The sequence below is a fragment of the Ahaetulla prasina genome, chromosome 6 (assembly GCF_028640845.1).
Source record: "Ahaetulla prasina isolate Xishuangbanna chromosome 6, ASM2864084v1, whole genome shotgun sequence".
NCBI lineage: Eukaryota > Metazoa > Chordata > Lepidosauria > Squamata > Colubridae > Ahaetulla > Ahaetulla prasina.
This window is the reverse complement of record NC_080544.1, coordinates 24,537,140-24,562,231: the sequence shown is the minus strand read 5'-3', so window position 1 is coordinate 24,562,231 and position 25,092 is coordinate 24,537,140. Positions and strand designations below refer to the sequence as shown.

Here is a 25,092-nt window from a genome sequence, read left to right as displayed (position 1 = left end):
AACCATGACAAGAAAGGTAATAAAATGGAGCCAAATTTACTTAAAAACTGTTTCACTTAGCAGCAAAAATTTTGGGCTCAGTTATGATTGTAAGTTGAGAACTACCGGTATTAGCCATATGTATGCACATCTGGTGTGTGATGGATAATTAATCTACTGTTGATTTGACTTTATCTTGTACGCTTGCTGGTGATAGTTGTCGTGTCCCACTCCTCCGCTGACGGCCGGGTCAGGGAAATCCAAATCAGGCTTGCCTCTGCAGCTCTGCCCAAAGTCCTAGCAAAGTCCTCAGAGCAGGCAGGAGACCAGTAAGTGACTTCAGCAAGATACGTTCGACTTTGCCTGACTCAGAGACTGCCAGAAAGCAGATCCTTTATATAGGCCATGGGGTGTGGCTCCATGACTCAGCACTCATTAAGGCCTGCCCCTCCCTTCCTTCTATTGCCTCCACCTATCCAATCTTCTGATGCGAGGGTCACTCCAATCAGCTGTTGTTGGAAGTAAACTTTCCTCAGGCTCACATGCTGTGGAGGAGGGGGAGGGGTCTAGCTGCTCCGTTTGCCTGGGCATGGAGCCAGGGCTGGGGCCGGGGGATGCTCCCTCCTCTGCAGCCTGCTTGGGCATGGAGCCAGGGCTGGGACCGGGAGGTGCCCCCTCCTCTGCAGCTTGTCTGGGCATGGAGCCAGGACTGGGGCCGGGAGGCATACATTCCTCCGTGTTCGGGAGCAGATAAGCAGACCCCGGCTGCGGTGAGAGCGGACAAGACACAACAATAGTGATGTTCTCATATAAAAAACATTTATTGCCAAAAAACATAAGGACTAATAAGCTTGAAGTCTGCCACATCAGTCCATGGATCTCCACTGAAAACAGTGTATTTCTAAACATCTTTCTTAAAAATGTTTAATTATTTTGAACCTAGAGGTCCAAATGTATAAATGTATCACCAAAGATATGTCTGTGGCCAGTGCCTCCTGCTCTCTGAATGTAGGAAACCATCGTAGACAAAGAAGAGCTAGGGCAAGATATTTGTCTCCATTCCAGCGTTGCTTCATCATCCATGATAACCCTTTATGTTTTCACATGGTCTATAAATAAAAGTTAAGACAAGCTTCTGGATCTGTGTCATTGAGTGAACAATTACTGGCGTGGCCTTGATTGAATCATCCTTCAGAGTGCCCACTGCTTTCCTAATCTTTTCAGCACATTTACTTCTTGTACTGCTGCCTCCATGATTGTTCATAGTTCGATTCCAAGTTGCAGTTGGTTTTATTTCCAACTAGCTGATAACCCGGCGTTGCCCGAGTATTTATTTAACCTAATTCTGTATTAGACAGGAAGAGCAACTTCATCCTGAGCCCTGATTTCGGCGAGTATTAAATTAGTTACAAATATTTTCCCTGTGCCCCCAGAAGCGTCATGTAAAATGATACCACCTTGTTGTTTTGCTAGCTGATCCATGATCATTTGGTATGCTTTTTTCTGATCTTGATTTAGAAGTGGTTTCTTGTCCGCGTTATATGTACTAAGCTGTTTGATGTTTTAGTTCTTTTCTCGTGTGTAATCTGTGTGAAGTATGTCACGTCAGTCTCGTAGTGGTGCAGGCAGGCCGAGTTGCAGTTATGTTTTATTGATCATGGCCATACATTTGTCCTCAAGAATAATCAAAGCCTTGTTGAAAATGTCTGGACCAAATGCAATTTCTAATCTTGGATTTTCCCCCTTACCAGAGGGAGCCCTCTTGTGGAGTACTGTGAAGACGTTACCATGGCAACTCTACTGTGCGGTAAAGTAGACGCCATTTTAAGGCAATCCAGTAGAAGCCATTTTAAGGCACAACAAGCTGTATCTTAACAGAACACACACCCCGAGGGGTGTTAAGGGTATCTTACCCTCATTGTATTTCTTTCCAGAGAGTAAGTCATCTGTGTACCAAGTTTGGTTGAAATTGTTTGAGGCATTCCAGAGTTATGCTGGAACATACACGCACGCACGCACACACAAACAGAGCCATTTTTACATATAATGATTAAAGCTTACAATGGATTTTTCCACCCAAATAAGCCATCTGCTTCTGATTCTCATCTTGCCATGGTTTTCTTTTTACTTAGGGCTCCCCTTCTGTCATCCAACAGGTTACAGATAGGTGGCTTCATCAGTGTACCTGAAGAGACAAATACTCATCTGAAGTCTTATCATTGACGTTTGACTTTATGCACGATAATGATTCATAGTGCATCACTTACAGTGGCGGCATTGTTATTGTCTTCAAGAGATTCATGCACTCATTCCATAGGCAAGGCTGATGGTTGATTTGGGTGAGGCTTAATTGAGTCTTAAGACCCACTCAGTAGAGCTTGCTGAATGAGTGTGATCTGTTACTTTCTCTTCATCCAATTTAACTTATGGGGAAGTAAAATTAGGTAACATCCTTCTATGTGTACGATGGTTCAAAGACAAGGTGGGATAGAAAGTCAAGGAACAAAATCCACAATTGGAAATCAACATGTGCCTTACAAGCCAGGCACGATGGGTGTCCAAACAGATCCAAAGCAAAAAAACAAAACAAAAAAAAACCCACGGTTCTTTCTACAGCTGTAGATGCTTAGTTTATTTTTCTGTTATTTTCCTTGTAAAAGGTTTCCCACTGGGATGCATTAATAATTTTAATTTCAGCATCAATTGTTTCCCTGGCTTTCCTGTCAAACACACAAGCCATTTGCAAATGGGGACTGGGGTGGGGGTGGGGAAACCCCAGACTTTCTTAAATGCATAATTTTCACGCCTGGTGAGACAAACAATAACATTCCAGAATGTAGTGGAAAATATCATTTTGTGCCTGTTATTTATATTTCTGAAGATCAACCATGCTAAACATTCTGGTCTGGATTCTGAAATAAATTAGTTTAAGGATGTTTGGAAAAAGAATGTTGTTGTTTTTTTGTCCTTTCCTCTTCTGCCACCTGTTCCCTGAATTTCAAATCATTCAAGGTATAAATGCTGATATTTAGATGCTGCAAAATTGAACGTGGCATGGCATGGCTTCTCAAAGTGACCCCCTCTATATCAGATTCCTGTGAATGAAGTTGGCATCAAAGAACCAACAACTCTGAACGTCTCCTAAATCCCAATTCTTTGTATAGTTTTAATGTTTTGACATTTTTAATTATTTCCGCTATCACATCCAAGTAGAAACTTGTCATCAAGATGAGGAGTTAAGCATTTGGTGATGAGGGATTATCTCAAGGAGTTTGGGTTGTTTAGCCAACAGAAAATATGAAAGAAAAAGTTGAAGTCCTATTTAGTTCACAGTGAAGGGTATTGGTGGTATCTTCAGATATTTTTTTTCTTTTGTCTGATTGTCTTATCCTCTTTTGAGGACGGTAAAGTTCATTACTTAAAAAGAAGCACTTGTTTTTGAAGAATAAGTGCTGTGACAGAAAACTAATAGTCCCAAAACAATCCCTACTGTAGGCTCCAACACAGATAGTCCTCGACTTAGGACCACAATAGAGCCCAACATTTCTGTTACTAAGCGAGGCAGTTTTGTCTCATTTTATGATCTTTCTTGTCACATTTGTTACTGCAGCTGCTAAGCTAGTAACACAGATGTAAAATGTATCTTGCTTTCCCATTGATTTCGTTTTTCTGAAGATCACAAAAGGGGATCACATAACCCTGGGACACGGCAACTGTCATAAATAAGAACCAGTTGTCAAGCGTCCGAATTTTGATCATGCGACCATGGGGATGCTGCAACAATCGTAAGTGTGAAAAACGGTCATAGGTCAGTTTTTCCAGTGACTTGGGACAGTCTCTAAACGAGTCGTTGTAAATTGAGGACTACCTGTAATCCATATTGGAATGCCTTGTTGTGTCGTGTCCCACTCCTCCGCTGACGGCCGGGTCAGGGAAATCCGAATCAGGCGTGCCTCGGCAGCTCTGCCAAAGTCCTAGCAAAGGCCTCAAGGCAGGCAGGAGACCAGAAAGTGACTTCAGCAAGATATGTTTAGACTTTGCCTGACTCAGAGAATGCCAGAAAGCAGATCCTTTATATAGGCCATGGGGTGTGGCTCCATGACTCAGCACTTATCCAGGCCTGCCCCTCCCTTCCTTCTGACGCCGCCGCCTATCAATTCTTCTGAAGCGAGGGTCACTCCAGTCGGCAGCTGTTGGTAATTGACCTCCCTCAGGCTCACATGCTGTGGGGGAGGGGGAGGGGTCTAGTTGCTCCGTTTGCCTGGGCATGGAGCCAGGGCTGGGGCCGGGAGGTGCTTCCTCCTCCTCAGCCTGTCTGGGCATGGAGCCAGGGCTGGGGCTGGGAGGTGCTTCCTCCTCCTCAGCCTGTCTGGGCATGGAGCCAGGGCTGGGGCCAGGAGGTGCTTCCTCCTCCTCAGCCTGTCTGGGCATGGAGCCAGGGCTGGGGCCGGGAGGCATACTAGGACATTCCTCAGCGTTCGGAAGCAGATAAGAAGGCCCTGGCTGCGGTGAGAGCGGGCAAGACACAACATGTTGTTGCTGGATCACACTGAAACAGAAAGAGAGTATAGACCAGTGATGGTTAACCCTTTTGGTGCCGAGTGCCCAAAGCGCATGTGCACGAGTACAAATGCACGCATGTGTGATCCAATCCCCAAAATGCAATGCGTGTGCCCTCGCACATGCGCCCCACCCCTGCACATGCATGCATGGTCCCTGCACATGCCCCCCCTGCGCACTCGCCCCGGCCCCCGTTTTGGCTTCCAGGTTGGTGCAGGAGGCTTTTCAGGCCCAAAACGGGGTACCAGGGGTGGGGCTCACAATCTCCATAGTTTCTCCCCCCAGTGTGTCCTAGCTTTCTCCTGCATTCCTGCCTTCCGTGCCTTCCCCGATCTTTGCAATTTCTCCCCCCATTGCGTCCTAGCTTTCTCCACCATTCCTGCCATGGAGAGACACCTATGGAGGGTGGAACCTACAGAGATCAGGGAAGGCCCCGCTCTCCCGCATGTATGGCGGAGACCTGAAGATCAGCTGGCTGGCAGGAGATACTTGTGCATGCACGGTGGAGCTGGGCTGGGGCGATGGCTGGCGTGCCCGCAGAGGGGGCTCTGCGTGCCACCTGTGGCACACGTGTCATAGGTTCGCCATCATGGGCATAGACATTAGTATTTATTCAGCATCTGGAGTCTGTCTATGGAGATTCTCAGTCATCCAGGTCACGGTTGTCCCAAAGGTGTTTTTTCAAAAGGCAACTGGACTTTCTTTGTTTTTCCTTGAAGACATTTCGCTTCTCATCCGTGAAGCTTCTTCAATTCTGAGTGAATGGTGGAAAATGAAAGGATTTATATTCCTTGCAGTCATTTACACTCCTTCTGAGAGTTGTTGAAGCCACTTGGAGGTTTATCAGGATCACCTAAATAGTGCTAAATAGTGCTGAGGAGCTCTGGGAGTTGAAGTCCACAAGTCTTAAAGTTGCCAAGGTTAGAGACTCCTGCCTAAAGTACTTTGAGAGTGATAGATGGGAGGGGCCCCCATTAGCAGGGAAGAAGGGAAGTCCTCACTTAGACCTTGATAGCTTCCAGCCCTTTCGTAGAAAGATATACATACCAGTGGTGAAATCTGAACTGGTGTGCTACCGGTTCGCTGGCTGCGTATGCGTGCTGTGCCAAATGCACGTGCTGTGCGCGTATGTGTAGTGCATGCCAAAAGGAGGCTTGGGAAGTAGAATAGCGAGGGGGGGTCAGCTGTGCCGCGCGATTTAGCTTTGCTAGAAAGCTAAACCTAGCGGCAGAGCTGCTGAACCCTGCGGCACAGTTGATCGTCAGAAATACCAGTTTGGAGGAACTGGTAGCTTTTTTTAACTACCAGTTCGCCCGAACTAGTACTTTTTATCACTACTGGTTTGCCCGAATTGGAGCGAACTGGTAGCATTTCACCCCTGATACATACATGTAAAACTTTAGTTTCTAGCCAACAAGTTCTCTGCTAGGAAAAAGAAAAAGCTTTAAGAGACTGAAATCATGCTTCAGATGTTATCCTCAAAATATCCCTATTAAATCCTCCAGTTTTATTCTTTTAACAACTAGTAAGCATTTTTTTTAAAAAAAAATCCTCCTTTGTGTTTTTATTGAGCTACAAATCAATGAGAAATAGAATTGCCATTCACTTCACCCTAATGGAAAGTGTCATATATTGACTCAGTGGTGTGATTATTTGGGTAATGAAGACTGACTGAAATGGGACAGTCGGTGGACCATTCTTCCAGCCAGCTTCACTGTTTGTCCATTTTTCTCTTGGAATAATGACCAACTTTCCCTGTCCCTTGCAACTTAGTGGGCCCTGTATCTTACGGGGATTCATTTGCCTGCAGGTGCTGGGGCCAGAACGTTAGTAAGGTTTGCGTGGTTTTATGTATTTATTGCCATTAGACAAATATGTAAGGAGTGTCCACTATGAGTAGTCCTCGACTTACAACTATTCGTTTAGTGAACATTCAAAGTTACAATGGTCCTGGGGAAAAAAAGTGACCATTTTTCACACAACTACTGCAGCACGTCCCCCGTGCACGTGATCCAAGTTCAGACACTTGACAACTGGCAGTGTCCCACGCATGCTGTGATCACCTTTTGTGGCTTTCTGATCAGCAAAGTCAGTGGGGAAGCTAGATTCACTTAGCAACCGTTACTAACTTAACAACTGCAAGTGATTCACTGAACAAGAGTGGCAAGAAAGATCATAAAATGGGGCAAAACTCACTTAACTTTCTCGCTTTGCAACAGAAAGTTTGGACTCCGCTGAGGTAAATTGAGGACTACCCGTATTTTTTAAAATTCTTTATTGTTTAAGGCAGAGATATCAAACTCGATTTCATTGAGGGCTGCATCCGGGTTGTGTTTGATTCCAGAAGGCCAGGGTGGGCATAGCCAGCTGGGCATCATTCCTGTAGGGGGCACCTATGGTGGCCCAAGCACTCTGCCAGTGAAAATGGATTCCTAAGCTCTTTTTTCGGATGTGATGGTTTCCTGCAAGCCTCCGCCAGTGAAAACGAAGCTCGGGAGGGCCGTCTGCGACCCTCCTGAGCTCCGTTTTTCTGGCAGAAGCCCTGCGGCCAGTCCTTTGCTGTTTCCAGGGTGGCCCGCTGGCCAGATCTAAGCACCCCACCGGCCAGATCTGCCCCCCCCCCAGGCCTTACCGCTGATTTAGGGGAATTTTACGTTGTGTTTGTTTATTGATAGCCCAGAATTACTTGGATAAGATGGGCGGCCATGTAAACTTGCTAACACAATAAATAACAATTGCTAAGAGTCAATGCTAATCTTTTGGCACAGAATCATATTTTTAATAGATCGGGCTCCCCAAAACAGAAATCTGCTAAAACATTTCCTTACCACTTGTAGAAAGGTGTTTGGTTTTGATCAAGACAATCAAAGAAGAAAAGGAGAATTTTGGTTCCTTTCTGAACCTGAAAAAGACTGAGCCAGTGATGGCAAACATTTGACGTGCCAGCGTGCTGGTCTGCGTGCCGGAAGTGGCACATGAAACCATCCCGCAAGGTATGCGCGGCCCCACTGGCCTTTGCATGAATGGGAGCCCCGATACCCGGAAGAGCGGTGGTCCATCGTGCACGCACAAGCCGGCACCCGAACACCCAGATACCAGCATGGAAGACGCCTGATGAACAGCTGGCCATCACACATGCACGCAATGTCAACCCGGAAGGTCGGGTGCCAGCCTGCGCATGTGTGACGGAATGCCACTCTTCCGGGTTCCACGGGTTCTGCCGCTCCCGCGCGTGCAACGGCCAGCTGACCGGCACACATGTGATCACAGGAACGCAGAATAGGCTGCGAGGCCGCGCATTCTTTGCAGGATGGTTTCACGTGCCGCTTCCAGCACGCGTGCCATAGGTTCGCCGACACTGGACTAAGCTCATGACCACTGCAAGAACGGGAAACATCAAAATAGAAACCGATGGAGAAGAGACATAATGCTTAGGGGGAAAAAACCACTTTCCTAGGGTGCAGCACAGAAGTAAAATGTTGGGTTGCACTGGATCGCACAGCATTGATGAATACGAGCTGAATATCAGAAAGCGAGGATATCAACCTGGCCACTGTCAGTTACACAAATTGTTAAGAACTGTATTTTTAGCGGTTAATTAATTCTTGGAGAATATCTTATACAAGGGATGATAAAGAAAAGAAACAAATTAATTATAGGTTCAATCAATGCAGAGTTTTCACTCAAGGCACAAAAGATCAGGTTTAAATTAATCACATTTCAGACAGCACTATGCGAAGAGCAAGCTCTTTTGAGAACTCTGTAATGGTTGGGAAAAGTGAAAATAAAAATGATTAGCAAGATGGAGGGACACAGCTGTGATGGGTACACCTAAAACAGGGATGTCTAAACGTGGCCCCTTGAAGAGTGGTGGACTTCAACTTCCAGAATTCCCCAGCCAGCAACTTGCTCATATTTATAGCTCATGCTGGCCAGGGAATTCTGGGAGTTGAAGTCCACCACTCTTCAAGGGGCCAAGTTTGGACACCCCTGACCTAAAAGATCAGGTTGGGAACAGATCCTCCTGGAGAAGTATATTGCCTATGTCAGAGGCCTCCAACCTTGGCACCTTTAAGACTTGTGGACTTCAACTCCCAGAATTCCTCAGCCAGCAAAGTTGGCTGAGGAGTTCTGGGAGTTGAAGTCCACAAGCCTTAAAGTTGCCAAGGTTGGAGACCCCTGGCCTATGTGGTTGCTAAAAGTCAACATCAACTTCTTGGCATAGAATAATTGTTTTAGTTGACCCAGCTCCACAAAGCAGAAATCATCTCCTGTGGTCTAGCCACCACATTATGATCAATTATGAGATGGAGAATATACTTAATTCTTCATTTAACTGCCGGTTTTGGAACACAGGCATATAATCTGTGCATTGTACTCATGGACATTGAAGTCAATTTTATATTGAAACGTATGATTTTGGTAGTGAATGCATATGGTCCAGCTCTCAGAGTTGTAATTCTTAAATCAACTAAGGCAGTTTTCGGTCACATAGTACCCATACTTCTCTCTCCACATTTTCCCACTCTGTTTCTTCCTTAAGATTTTTATGTGTAAGGCCACAGTAAAAATGGAGGGAAAACATATTCTGCTTTGGAGGACTATTGTGAGCCACATCTATACATCTATGAGCCACAGTGGTGCAGTGGTTAGAGTGCAGTACTACAGGCTACTGCTGACTGCCAACTGACTGCAATTTGGCAGTTCAAATCTCACCAGGCTCAAGGTTGTCTCAGCCTTCCATCCTTCCGAGGTTGGTAAAATTAGGACCCAGATTTTTGGGGGCAATAGGCTGTAACTGCTTAGAGAGGGTTGTAAAGCACTGTAAAGTGGTATATAAGTCTAAGTGCTATTGCTATTGCTATTAGGAATTTGACTGTAGAATGGGACTTGCAAACATTCTAAGATTCGGTTCCAAATACTGTATATAGCTATTGTCTCATCATCTACCCCCATATCATCTAACACCATCACCAAGTGCACCAAACGTAACTCAACTGTACCCTAAAGGAGCAAGAGGAGCAGGAACATTTTCAGTAGCTATTCTTGCAACTTGCTTCGGAAAAGCCAGAGTCTGAAGTTAAATTGGATTAGTTCATTTGTGGGAATATCATATGCTACCGTAAGTATTCACAATCAAGTTTTAGGATTTGCAACCACTTAGTAACAAGTATGAATTTGTCCCTTTGTCATGTAATACAATGGCCATGAATAAATTTTTTTTGTAAAAATCACTTTTGTAGCAAGTTTGACTTCTGGTGACTTCATATTTATATAGCTTTCTTGGCAACATGACAGATTTGCTATTCTCTGTTTCTGAGATGCTTTTATTAAAAAAAAATATTAGTACCCGGTTCAGTTTCAGATACCTTGGCAATTTCCCATCCAGGTATGAACCTTACTTAGCTTCCAAGACCAGACAAAGTCACTAGTTTTTTCCCCCGCATGTTAAGACACCTTTAGAAAATTGCTGTAACACGTAGTCCTTTAAAACCTTATCCTTAAAGAAGTTTTTAGGTGTCAACACCTTCAGCTTCATGTGGCTGCTTTCGGGATGCTGTTATGCTTTAAGGAAGATTCGGGTTAAGAGGTTATGTACAAGGCGTTAACCCCATCTTTTGTGTTTTGTCTGTTTTATTTTCCAGGGTGTCTTGTTTTCTCCAGGGGGCGGGGGACACCTGTCAGCTTTGGAAGCCATATTAGGCCGGAAGCCTCCGTGCTGCCACTTTCTTGTGTGGGAGAGTAGGAGCGAGGATTTAGTAGGGGGGTTGTCTTTAGACATGATAGCATTCTTCCTGTCCGTCAAGGTCAGGCTGATCCTGCATCTGGAGAAGGAGTGGTCGGAGTGCTGCCTTGAGATGGGACGGATGGCGATTGGCGCATGTGATCAACTGCGGAGTCAGGGGATGATTTACTGAGGGAAAACCCGGTCCCCTCAGATTCGGGTTTTCCCAGATGTGCCAGTTTACCTATCCTAGTAAATAGAACTTTGAAAGATGATTGCTTCGGAGTTTTTACTTGGAGTTGGGGTCTTTTTCTGGAACGCTGACATCCAACTGATAATTGGGAAATTACCTTCTTAATTACTACTATTAATTACTTGTAATTAATCCCCATCCCATTTCTCTCATGTGTAACATTCAAGAGTAAAAAAATGACTTGAGAGCAAATAATATAACGTGTGATTCATAACATATGGAATCTGAGTATATGCATTTCATTTAATCAAAATTAAAACTGAGGTGGCGTAATCACTGGGTTACTATAGAATAGATGCTACTAAAGTCAATATTTTGTTATGTCTGTGCTTAGTTGTCTAAATCTACCGCCCTTGGCATTCACATGTTAAATGTTATTTCTGTGTGTCAGTCCTTGCTTTCTTGTGAGTACAGTTGTGTACCCAGACGTTGTGTGGCACTTGAGCTAATCCCTTAAACATGAATTAATGGGTTCCTTGGGTACACCCATGTGTTGTACAAACGAATGCATCTAAGCGCAAAATGCAACCAATATTAAACACGCATGGCTAAAGGAAAGCTTTCTCTTTTACAACATACCATCTTGCTGTGTCGAATGCTTAGAAGAATTCAATGGGAAAAATGTCAGTGATCATTATTAAAATAAGGGACCTTCAAAATTGTCATTCTATACCTATTTTTACTGTCCATGGGGTCGCGATGGGTCGGACACAACTTTGCAACTAACAACAACAACAACAACCACCTATTTTTAACTTCCTGCATAGATATAGTCAAAGGAGAATTCTCTTATTATAAACCAAAAGTATCCTACTTGCTCCTGTGATCAATAGCTTGCAGATATTCTGCCTGAAAAGAACAAGATGGGGCTAATCATTCATTTATCAGAATAATGGAGTTGAAAGGGACCTTGGAGGTTTTGTAGTCCACCCCCCTGCTCAAGCTGAAGACCCTATACTCGTGATGGCGAACCTATGGCACGCATGCCAGAGGTGGCATGCAGAGCCCTCTCTGTGGGCCCATGCGCCATTGCCAGCTGCTCTTCACAGGTGCCGGAGCGCTGGAAAATGGCCCAAAAAACAGCCAAAAAGAAAGCTGTTTTCCATGCCATTTTCATTCCGTTTTCTGTGCCATTTTCCAGGCTGTTTCCAGGCCGTTTTCAGGTCATTTTGGGGGCCAAAAATGACCTAAAAAACATCCTGAAACAGCCAAAAAACTGGCATGCGCACTGGCCAGCTGGTGTTCCGGTTTCCAGCACTCCGGCGCGCACACATGAATGTGCATGCACGTCCGGTTTGGGCACTCAGTGCCAAAAAGGTTTGCCATCACTGCTCTATACCATTCCGGACAAATGACTGTCTAATCTCTTCCTAAAAACCTCCAGTTATGATGGATCCATAGCTTCTGAAAGCAACCCATTTGTCAAGCGCCGTTGAAATCAGGAGATTCAGGCTCTTCAAATGAGTATAAAGATTCATTGCAAATTTAATAAGCTCATTACAAGAATCTGACCAACTAATGGTCAAGGGAAATGAGCGGGAGATAAGAGGTGTTCAAGGAGGGCTGGACTAGGTCTCTTGGGCATGCAGAGACTCATGACCTATGACTCATTTGATACCCCCCTCATCCTCTACTTCAGACTGTCAATTTGGATGTTGTGATTCTTAGAGGCACCTTGCTAGTGTTGTTTCTGAGATCTAATCACATTCTACTAGAGCAGTTTTGAATACCAGGAAGAAATAAAATCACATAAATGTGGTTTAAGAATAACTGCCTTCCAAATAAGCCCATTAATATTTGCCTTGAAATGAATCTATTAAGTTTTTCCATACGTGGCTGCTGAGATATTTTCATAGGTAATTAAACATTATAACTCCAGAAGTCTTTACCATAATTGGATCCTAGGCCAAAAGAGAGAATGGAACTGTTGAAGCATCTAGACAGGATTTTATTTGGATTAAGCACACATATACAGAAATATGACTTGTTACACGTACACAAGGATCCTTTCATCCAGTGGTGGGATTCAGCCGGTTCGGGCAAACTGGTTGTTAAATTGCCAGCTGGCCCCGCTCCTTCCGGGAATCCCCATGCACCCCATTTTGGCTCCCAGGTAAGTGCAGGGAGGCCTACTAGACCCAAAATGGGGTGCAGGGAGTGTGGCACAGCCCCCCCCGTTTTTGTTCTCAGGAGTCTGCAGGGAGGCCTACTAAGCCCAAAACAGGGTATGGGGAGGGGTGGTGCCCCCTGCGGCCCGTTTTTGCTCCCAGCGGACTGGAGGAGGCCAAGTACTGCCTGTCACACCCCCTGTCCACGCCCACCATGGCCACGCCCACCCCAGCTGGTCATTAGGGCAGAGAACCGGTTGTTAAATTATTTGAATCCCGCCACTGCTTTCATCCTGTGACTGTCATATTGGAGCAGGGCATCCAGCCGCAGCATTGACTGTCCAGTGGGGTATCGAAATTGAGATATGGAGAGAAAATTGCTGTTCTCTATCTATAGTCTGCTTGACTGTCTGAAAGCACTACAAGTGGATGCTCTGCTTTGCAAGCCTGCAGAAATGTATGATTTAAAAACCAGACAGAGTTCTGGCAAATGGACACGACTGTGGAGGTAGGAGATGGCAGATGCTTTAAATAGGAAACCGCCTCGTAAGATCAGGTTGCTACAAAATAATGAATTCAGTATCTTCTGATTCTTCCTGAACTTCTGGCAATTACCCCACAGGTACATTAAGTTTTCAGTAAGAGAGATCACAGAATACTTCTGCCTTATCTTATAAGGCTGCAGCTGGGCATAGATGTTTCTGAATGCTACAGATGTTTCATGGGTGTTGAAACAGTTAAATGTTCTATCTCAATTCTATCCGGGCTGTTAACTGGTTGGGTAGCTGCTGCTGGGCCCATAATCCAGCAGGGAAATCTGATTCTAGAATAAGTCATTTCATTACCATTTGAAGACTTCTGGGGGCTTTTGAATCATATTTGTCTCCATTTCCTTCTTCCCCTTAAGGTTTGTGATCCAAAGAAAGTAGCTGATTGAAAAATTCTGATCTTAAGGTGATTGTAAAGTTGGCTTTTCAAACATTGATTTACCGTATATACTCGAGTATAAGCCGAGTTTTTCAGCATGTTTTTTGTGCTGAAAAGCGGCCCCCTCGGCTTATACTCGAGTCTACGTCTCGATGTACTTTTAAAAGGTACTGTATTTTTGATAGATGTCCAGCAGGGGGCGCTGCATAATAAAAATGAGCGCTGAACATTTTGCACTTTTGCACTTTTATTGTTTTTCGTTCCAATAAATATTCATGTTATTTTACTTGGCTCTATCTTTATTTTTTACATTGACCAGTAGCTGCCTCATTTCCCACCCTAGGCTTATACTCGAGTCAATAGTTTTTCCCAGTTTTTTGTGGTAAAATTAGGTACCTCGGCTTATATTCGGGTCGGCTTATACTCGAGTATATACGGTAATTATTCCCCAGCCATGAACTCCTTTTGGACTTAAAGAAGGAAACAAACGAAAGATCCCTCTCTTAGTTTTTCATTGAAGCCGTATAATTGTACAGGTGATCCTTGCTTAAATGCTTGTTCAGTGACCGTTCCAACTTACAACGGAGCTGAACAAGGGGTAGTTGTAACCAGACCTCATTTTTACTTTGGCTGCACAATTTCCTTGATCACGTGTTCAGAATTTCTTCACTAAGCCACCGGTCACGTGATGTGGTGCTTTAACACCATCACTTATCAATGGAAATTCCAGTCCCAGTTTCCCTCATTAAGTGAGGATTGTGTGTACTGTGTCTGTCCATTGATATGATTGAATTACAGCTAGTCCTCGACTTACGACCACGATTGAGCCCAACATTTCTCTTGTTAAGTGAGACATTTGTTAAGTGAGTCTGGGCCCCCTTCCAGTTGTTAGCAATAGTCTTCATTCTATTTGTATATTTATATACAAAGTCAACATTGCCCCCAACAATCTGGGTCCTCATTTTACCTACCTTATAAAGGATGGAAGGCTGAGTCAACCTTGGGCCTGGTGGGACTAGAACCTGCAGTAATTGCAGGCAGCTGCTGTTAATAACAGACTGCATTAGGAGGCTCCAGTGACGTCACCCTCCTGCTGGGTGCTCTAACAGAGCACTCCGTGTTAGAAGATTGTAAAAGTCAGTGAAACAGAAAAAAAAATCACTGTTCACTGAGCTTAGCATAACCTCTGGGTGAAAGAGGTTATCAGAGTTGTGGAAGAGTGGCAGGTCTGACAGGGGGTTTGCTCTCAAGAGCGAATTTTCCTGGATTTATGACCCCACCGAATTCCACTCCCTCCAACTTCAGCACGCTCCTGTTTTTATCAGGAAAAGGAGAGGAATGTCGCTTCTGCTCTAAAGGACTTATTAAATTGATTGATATTCTAAGCAGACGGGAATTTCACAAGCGTTCGATCTTTGATGTAGAATCAGCACGGCAAGTACCGACTCCCTTTTTGAAACTTGAAACCTTTCTTTGTCTTTGATTAATTGACTTTTAAAATGGCGTCTGAAAGTGAAAGTAAAATTTTTTTAGTACGATGAAGTAGCGTTATTTGTGGATTGTTACAACGGAGTTTTTATACTGAAAGGAGGAAGGAGAGTTATTAAGTTTGAATTCCTGATTCTTTTGAAGACAGAATGGCAGCTAAACCTTTAAAGCCTTCTGGAAGAAGGTGATCTGAACCAAGTCTTGAGGAAATATTGAAAGAACAATTAAAACTTTCTGAAGATAGGCAAAAGAGATGATGGAGAATTTTAATGCAAAAATAAGAAGATATTCTTATGGCAGTTCAAGGACTGAGTAAAAAAATTGAAGGATTGGAAGTGGAAATGCAACAGATCTCTCAGTCAAATAAGCATTTAGAAGACAAAATGAAAGGTGTTCAGAAAAAAGTGGATCAAAATGAAGATCAGGTTGTGATATTACAATATAAACTTATAGAAGGAGCTCTTAGAATTCGTGGTATGCAAGAAGAGCGAGGAGAAGACTTAAGAAAAATTATATCAGAAGCATTGGCTGAATTTATTGAAGTGGACCCCCAAGAGGTAGCTTACCAAATTGATAAAATATATAGAGTTAATTCTTGGATTGCAAGACAGAGAAAGCTTCCTCGGGACATTGTGGTTTATTTTGTGAAAAGGACTATGAGAAATCAAATTCTGCAAGTTTCATATCAGACAACTTTAAAATTGGAGAACAGGAGTTGAAGGTGTTGAAAGAGATTCCTTCAAAGATGTTAAGAGACAGGAAGGAATTTGCTTTTTACACAAGAACTTAAAAAACATCAGATTCAATTCAGATGGGAGGTGCCAGTTGGACTGACACTATTCTATCAAGGAAGGAGATATAGAATTGACACTGTTTTAAAGGCAAAGGATTTTCTTTCTACAGTTTTGAAAGTCGAAATAGAAGTGATAGAAAAACTTCAAGAGACTCAAGAAGGCGTGGTGATCCAAGAGCCTTTATTGCTGCCAGTATTAGAGGAACCACAAGAGCAAAGGGTGACAAGAGGAGCCCTTAAGCGTAAAGAAGAGCAACAGTCTCAAAGTAAAAGTCAGGATCCCATTATGGAAGCTGTGGGAGGAGCTAGACGGAAGATACCGGAGGAGGAGCTTCCGTTGTCTGCTTCAAAGCTTCAGGAGGCCAGTAATGGCAAATAGAATCTTGTCATGGAATGTTAATGGCTTGAATTCAGCTCAGAAAAGAAGGAAAATATTTCACTACTTGAAACAATTTAAAAATGATGTGATTTGTTTGCAAGAGACACATATAAAATTATCAGACCAAAAATATTTAATTAATTCAAAATTGGGTAACCATTTTGTTGCATCAGCTTTGGAAAAGAAGCATGGAATTGTTGTATATATCAGGAAGGATATACCAGCTAAGCTAATTGAGGCAGATATTCAAGGAAGATTTATTGCTATTGAACTGGTGATAGATGCAAAAAAGACTTTGCTGATAGGTATTTATGCACCTAATCAGCAACAAGAAAAGTTTTACAAAATGTTACATGAGAGGTTGACCCTCTGGGATTATAGTTCGTTTATTTTATTAGGAGACTGGAATGGAGTAATTGATACAAGAAGGGATAAGAGAACCTCCTCCAAGAAGATACCTATACATGCAAAATTACCAAAATCCTTTTTTGAAATGATGGAAGACTTTGAGTTTAGAGATATATGGAGGTTACGGAATCCAGATGAGAGAGATTTTACTTTTTTTTCTGATAGGCATCAATCTTTTTCACGTATTGATTTTATTTTAATTTCTAATGACTTGCTTTCTAGGGTGAAGAAAACGAAGATATTTCCGAGGTGTTTAACTGACCATAGCCCAGTATGGATGGAATTATTACAAGGGAAAAAAGGTGGTAGAACATGGAGGTTGAATGAAAATCTGTTTAGATATGAGGATAATGTAACTTATTGTAAGAAACAGTTGAAAGAATTTTTTGATTTTAATATGTACAAAGGGACACCTATAGGAACTGTGTGGGAGGCGAGCAAAGCGTTTATTAGAGGGATATTGATTTACTTGGACAATAGGCAAAGGAATAATAAACAAAGGCAGCGTAGGTATTTGGAAGAAGAAATTCAAAGGAAGCAACAGTTATTAATTCAAAACCCACAAGATCACAAACTTAAAGAGGCTATAAAAATATTACAGAGTCAATTTAATATGTTAATGGCAGACCAGGTGGCAACGAATATACAATATGCTAAACATAATACCTTTTGTAATGCAAATAAACCTGGGAGATGGTTGGCATATAATTTAAGGAAGAAACAGAAAGCACGTGTCATACAAAAAATAGAATATAAAGGTAAAGAGATATATCAACAGGATAAAATTAAAAGGCATTCTCAGAATTTTATACTGCACTATATGCAAAAAGACAAAATATTGAATAGGGACATTTATGATTATTTGAAAGATTATAAGGTTAATATTCTAACATTAGAACAGAGGGAGGAGCTGAATCGGCCGATAGCTACTGGAGAAATAGTGGAGGCAATTAAACAATTAAAAATGGGGAAAACCCCTGGTACAGATGGTCTTACAGCAACTTATTATAAAAAACAGGATGAAATATTAGGCCCACTTAAAGAATTATTTAATCAGATACAATTAGGAGTGGAATACCCCGTCATGGAAAACATCTTTTATTTCACTGATACCAAAGAGGAGCAAGACTGCTCTAAACCTGGTAACTACAGGCCGATTTCACTTTTAAATAATGATTATAAGATTTTGTAAAATAATAGCAAATAGATTAATGTTAGTTTTACAACAAAGAATTCATACTGATCAATCTGGTTTTATAAAAGGGAGGCAGATGAGGAATAATGTTAGACAGATTATTAATATATTGGAATATTTGGAAAAGAAGAATACTTCAGCGGCACTTATTTTTTTGGATGCAGAGAAAGCCTTTGATCGATTGCATTGGGATTTTTAATTTAATTAATAGAGAAAATGCAATTTGGAGACTGTTTTATTAGAATAATTAAAGCGATTTATGGAGAGCAAACAGCACAGATTATAGTAAATGGTAGTTTGACAGAAGTTATTAAGATTGCGAAAGGAACAAGACAGGGATGTCCCTTATCACCATTATTGTTTGTTTTGACCCTGGAACCATTATTAGATAAAATACGAGAATTAATGAAAATAGAGAATTAAGATTAGACAATATGAGTATAAAGTTAGAGCTTTTGCAGATGATGTAGTGGTTACGTTAATGAATCCTATAAATTCAAGTAGATTTTGTTGGAAGTAATTGATAAATATGGAAAGGTATCAGGATTTAAAATAAATCAGAATAAAACAAAAGTGATAATTAAAAATATGTCTATACAACAGAAACAAAAACTAGAGGAAATGACAGGATTTGAGGTAGTAAAAGGTTAAATATTTAGGGTCTATATTAGCTCATCGAACAAGAAACTTTATAAGAATAATTATGACTTGCTATGGCAAAAGTTCAGAATGATATGAGTGTCTGGAAGAAATTGCAGTTATCCCTATTGGGAAGGATTGCTATTAAAATGAATGTGTTACCTAGATTTTGTTTCTGTTCCAGATGATACCAATAATTAAAAGGATAAAAATTTGGAAGATTGGCAGATTGGGATTAATAAATTTATATGGCAGGGTAAAAAGGCGAGGTTAAAATGAAAATAATACAGGACTCACGGGAAAGAGGTGGTTTAAGAATGCCTAACTTTAAACTATATTATGAAGCAGTAACCCTTTCAGTAATAAGTGACTGGTTTAACTTAACAGAGGAAAGAATTTTGAATATAGAAGGTTATGACTTGTTATATGGATGGCATGCGTACTTATTTTATGAAAAAAGTGGATAGGGCTTTTAAGAATCATGTGTTGAGAAGTGCTCTTTATGGTCTGGAAAAAATATTCCTATAAATTAGAATACAAGATTCCTATATGGGCGAGCCCTAGACATGCAATAGAGAATATAAATATAGAACAGAAACAGGAAATGATTACTTATAAAGAACTTTTGTATGCTGAAGGAGGTAGATTGCAATTAAAATCATTACAGGTATTAAATGAAGAAGGGAGGAATTATACTTGGTTTCAATATGGGCAAATAAGTGCTAGATGGAAAGAAGATCAAAAAATTGGTATAATGCAAAGGGAGGAAAATTTAATAAAGCAAATTAGAAATCAGACCCAGGAGCATATAAAGAGATTGTATAATGTGTTGCTTGAAATAGATTCGAAAAGGATTTGGTAAAGGATTGTATGATAAAATGGGCACAGAATATTCAGGAACCAATAATGTTGGAAACATGGGAGAAAATTTGGGTTAGAAATGTTAAGTTTACACAAGCACAGAATTTAAGGGAAAATTTTTATAAGATGTTTTATAGATGGCACTTAGATCCCAAAAAATTATCATGTATGTATCCTAATATCCAAGCGAAATGTTGGAGGTGTGATTGTGATGATGCTACATATTTTCATATTTGGTGGACTTGCAAGAAAATTAAGGTCTTTTGGATAAGAATTTGGTGGATTATTCAAAATGTACTGAAGAAGAAGATAAAGTTCCTGCCACAATTTTTCCTTTTGGGAATTATAACGGATTGTACAGGGATTGAGACTAAATTGATTTTGAATTTAATAACAGCAGCAAGACTGTTGATTGGACAATACTGGAAGAAAGAAGAGGTACCTACAATAGAAGAATGGATACTGAAAGTCATTAATTTGGCTGAGATGGCTAAAATCTCAGCGTTTTAAAAGACAATACGCAGGAAAGATATTTAATTGAATGGAAAAATGGATTGATTATCTATAAAACAGATATCAGATTAAGAAATATCAGATTGCCTTTGAATAATTAGAAAGTTAACAACTGGTTCTCCCAAATAGGTGCGGACTGGCTGAATCCCACCACTGGATATATTACATATATGTAGTGTGTGCGTCTATATGTGTATATGCATGTATGTATCCTAATATCCAAGCGAAATGTTGGAGGTGTGATTGTGATGATGCTACATATTTTCATATTTGGTGGACTTGCAAGAAAATTAAGGTCTTTTGGATAAGAATTTGGTGGATTATTCAAAATGTACTGAAGAAGAAGATAAAGTTCCTGCCACAATTTTTCCTTTTGGGAATTATAACGGATTGTACAGGGATTGAGACTAAATTGATTTTGAATTTAATAACAGCAGCAAGACTGTTGATTGGACAATACTGGAAGAAAGAAGAGGTACCTACAATAGAAGAATGGATACTGAAAGTCATTAATTTGGCTGAGATGGCTAAAATCTCAGCGTTTTTAAAAGACAATACGCAGGAAAGATATTTAATTGAATGGAAAAAATGGATTGATTATCTATAAAACAGATATCAGATTAAGAAATATCAGATTGCCTTTGAATAATTAGAAAGTTATTTTATGTAATGGGGAGGGGGTTGGGAGATGAAAAGCTTTGGATGTGGTTATTTGGATTGGAAGGAAAATTTTTATAAGATGTTTTATAGATGGCACTTAGATCCCAAAAATTATCATGTATGTATCCTAATATCCAAGCGAAATGTTGGAGGTGTGATTGTGATGATGCTACATATTTCCATATTTGGTGGACTTGCAAGAAAATTAAGGTCTTTTGGATAAGAATTTGGTGGATTATTCAAAATGTACTGAAGAAGAAGATAAAGTTCCTGCCACAATTTTTCCTTTTGGGAATTATAACGGATTGTACAGAGATTGAGACTAAATTGATTTTGAATTTAATAACAGCAGCAAGACTGTTGATTGGACAATACTGGAAGAAAGAAGAGGATAGGGCTTTTAAGAATCATGTGTTGAGAAGTGCTCTTTATGGTCTGGAAAAATATTCTTATAAATTAGATTACAAGATTCCTATATGGGCGAGCCCTAGACATGCAATAGAGAATATAAATATAGAACAGAGACAGGAAATGATTACTTATAAAGAACTTTTGTATGCTGAAGGAGGTAGATTGCAATTAAAATCATTACAGGTATTAAATGAAGAAGGGAGGAATTATACTTGGTTTCAATATGGGCAAATAAGTGCTAGATGGAAAGAAGATCAAAAATTGGTATAATGCAAAGGGAGGAAAATTTAATAAAGCAAATTAGAAATCAGACCCAGGAGCATATAAAGAGATTGTATAATGTGTTGCTTGAAATAGATTCGAAAAGGATTTGGTAAAGGATTGTATGATAAAATGGGCACAGAATATTCAGGAACCAATAATGTTGGAAACATGGGAGAAAATTTGGGTTAGAAATGTTAAGTTTACACAAGCACAGAATTTAAGGAAAATTTTTATAAGATGTTTTATAGATGGCACTTAGATCCCAAAAAATTATCATGTATGTATCCTAATATCCAAGCGAAATGTTGGAGGTGTGATTGTGATGATGCTACATATTTTCATATTTGGTGGACTTGCAAGAAAATTAAGGTCTTTTGGATAAGAATTTGGTGGATTATTCAAAATGTACTGAAGAAGAAGATAAAGTTCCTGCCACAATTTTTCCTTTTGGGAATTATAACGGATTGTACAGGGATTGAGACTAAATTGATTTTGAATTTAATAACAGCAGCAAGACTGTTGATTGGACAATACTGGAAGAAAGAAGAGGTACCTACAATAGAAGAATGGATATTGAAAGTTATTAATTTGGCTGAGATGGCTAAAATCTCAGCGTTTTTAAAAGACAATACGCAGGAAAGATATTTAATTGAATGGAAAAAATGGATTGATTATCTACAAAACAGATATCAGATTAAGAAATATCAGATTGCCTTTGAATAATTAGAAAGTTATTTTATGTAATGGGGAGGGGGTTGGGAGATGAAAAGCTTTGGATGTGGTTATTTGGATTGGAAGGGAAAATTTTATTCTATGTTTGGTTTATGTATAACAATACCTTGTGATTGACCCGGGAAGCCGGGGGGGGGGGGAGGGAGGGGGGAAGGGGTTTTTTTTTTGGGAGGGAGGGGGGAAAAAGGGGGAAAATGTTTTTGTTTTTTAAAACTCTTTCAATAAAAAAAAATAAAAAAAAATAACAGACTGCATTAGCAGTCTGAGCCACAGAGGCTCAGTAATCAGATCTAACCAAACTTCGCTTTTGACATCAACCATAGTTGAGTAGAGTAGAATAGAATAGAATAGATTTTTTTATTGGCCAAGTGTGATTGGACACACAAGGAATTTGTCTTGGTGCATATGCTCTCAGTGTACATAAAAGAAAAGATACGTTCATCAAGGTACAACATTTACAACACAAGTAGGTGGCTAAGGAACCGCTCTGAGAGCTCATCCCAACTGGTCTATAGCTTTTGATCAAGAAATAATACCCAGAATTGTGCCTGAGCTGTTACAGCTGTGTTTTGATTCCCCCCCCCTTCATACTCTTCGTTAAGATGCAAATCAACCTGCCCATCTATGAGTTGAAGGGCATCTGATTCCCACCATTAAATCCTTTTAAAATTACTGATTTCAGGGGAAAACTGCAAAAGAGGAAGCAAAGACACAGACCTTACAGCTAAGGAGCCTGCAATTCTTGGAACGCTATATTTATCTCATTCTGTTCAACGCCTATCTTCACTTGGTGAAAAAAGACTCCTGGGAGAAACCTTTCAGCATCTGGATGCATGAGGTCAGTAGTCTTCCATGCCAACTGATAAGCACTTGGATAACATTTTGTAGATTTTTGATTTTGACGAGCAATGCTAACCTTAGTGAATGGGGGAATGCTAACCTTAGTGAACCTTAAGGCAGGCAGGAAATATCTATAACTGAAGATGAATTTGCTCTCAACAGGATTCACGGTCTGTTTCCTCTTCTCACAATTTAGTTAGTCTAAACTCTGCACGTAGTCACCTATTGTAGTTTCTGGATGCAATTTTTCAGATCAGAACTTGTTGAGATTCATACATTGTTTGCACATATTTTGAAGCAGTATAATAATATTCTCCCTGGATTCTTAGATAAATAAATAGGGTGCAGGGATCATCTTGGATCTGAAAAATTGATGTGTCAAAGACCAAGGTTTAATAGGGAAAGTGGTGTGGACTTGAAATATAAGCATAAATATATTTTTAAAAATGAAAGCAAGTGGATTAATTTTCATCCCTCGGTATTATGTTAATTAAAGATAGGAAAGCTGGGAAGAAGCACGAGCTGCTGATAAAGTAGTTGGTAATATGTGGTCTGTTATGAGAAAGAACATTTGTCAAGAAAATTTTTAAAAATGCCAGTAATATATTTCATTAATATTTTTGTTAAGTTGTATACATTGGGAAGAAGTGTGTGTCGTAAAATAGGAAAAGATTGGGTCAAGAACAAAGGAAAGTATGAATTAATATGGCTGGAATACACAAGTGGCTAAAGGGTACAAAAGGAGTGTGTTAAAATAGTTTAATCATGTAGAGAGTATGAATGAGGACGGAATTGTGGTATGAAGAGTAAATGTTTCAGGAAGAAAGGAAGGACTGAATAAACTGATTGGATGGAATTGATGAGCTGAAAAGTTTAAAAGCCAAAAGGCAATTACCATATGAAGCAAAGTATCAATATGATAGAAGTAAGGATGATTTGCAAGGACGGCAAGAGACGGAGAACAGTGTGGCATGCACTGCAGTAAGCTAATTCCTGCTCTGTGTAGTTTCTTTGATTTATTACTTTGTACTCATTTCTCATAATGTTCATATGACAAAGGAAACAGAGTGGTGGGAATGTATATCTTTACTACAAGGCAGTTGAGTGTCCGTAAACAAGTGGAAGGAGAAAGAACCAGCAACTCCTGGGGTTTGTTCCTTGGTTAGAGGAAAGTTATCGGTATGCCATGATTGTTGGGACTGGGAAGACAGTATAGAGAAGGAAGGAAAGCAGGTTGACAGAGAGTGGTTAACACATGCATTAAATGGATCAGTGCCTCTAGATTGGCAGGATTTAATGGGACTATCCAAGCATGTCTTGGATATCTCACAGGAACTTAACAGCTTCTGGGTTATAGTAGAGTTTCCATTCTTAGAAATATGTCTTGATGGATTTGGCATTTTAGTCCACTCATCAAGTCCTTCCCAAGGAGCTGGGATAGGCAGATATTGTTGTTTAATAAATTAAATGTATTTTTGCGGAATGTTCCAAGTAAAGCTGACTTTTACAATTGATTAATGGTAAATTTTTTTTTCAAGGATTGCTCCATATGGTTTTGGATTGCACCTAAAGAGCTTATTACAATTAATACTGTCTTTGTTTCCTTTTACCGTTCTACTTCCATTTACAGTTCTTTTCACTTTGTGATTTTTGTCCAGTTCTTTCTCTTTTCCTCTGTATTGCGATGTCCATTCTCCAAACTTTTTTTTGTCTTTCTATTGGCACTAGTTAAGTCTGGGGTGTCATGCAGCAGATACTTCTTTTTTGAAATCTAAAGTCGCAGAACACTTCAGCTTCTTCATCTTTTATGGCTTCATCTGTGTTGTGGTTCTATCAGTTTTTGCTTGCAGTCAAGTAGTCTTTCTTGCAGATATTCCAATATGCTCTTATTATTCTTGCTGTTGCCGTGCCTTTGTTTGTAATGCAGACTTCTTGCAAGAGCTGGCTAGGTGGTCTACCGTTTCTTTGGTTTCTTTGATTTCTTCGCAATTCTGGTTTTATATGTGTTTGTTTTTAAGGCTTGGTCTTGTGTCGCCAGAATTAGCCTCTCTATCTTTTTCTTCAACTTTCCTGCTGTTGCCAAGTGTTGTTGTTTCTTGGTTTGCTCTTGTTGTACTTTAATTGACATTTAAAACATGGGTCGGTGCTCAAGAATAATGTTCTATATCAGTGTTGGCAAACTTTTTCGGCACCGAGTGCTGAAACGGGAACGTGCGTGCGCCAGGAGGATGATTTTCCGGTTTCTGGTGCACCCACGTGCACCAGCCAGCTGGTCTTCGCGCACGTGTGCATGCCAGAAACTGGAAGATCGGGTGGCCGGTGTGCATGCGTATGATGGAAACCAGAAGAGCAGCTGC

General features: G+C 40.6%; 1 protein-coding gene across 5 annotated transcripts in view; it reads left to right on the top strand.

Annotated features, from left to right (window-relative positions):
* Positions 1 to 25,092, top strand: part of PALD1 (phosphatase domain containing paladin 1) — a 167,722-nt gene that overhangs the window by 115,906 nt on the left and 26,724 nt on the right. For all 5 annotated transcript variants that reach the window (XM_058188758.1, XM_058188760.1, XM_058188761.1 and 2 more), the window contains exon 19: positions 22,578 to 22,733. In XM_058188758.1, the coding sequence (XP_058044741.1) occupies positions 22,578 to 22,733 (156 nt within the window). The remainder of the gene's footprint in view (positions 1 to 22,577; positions 22,734 to 25,092) is intronic.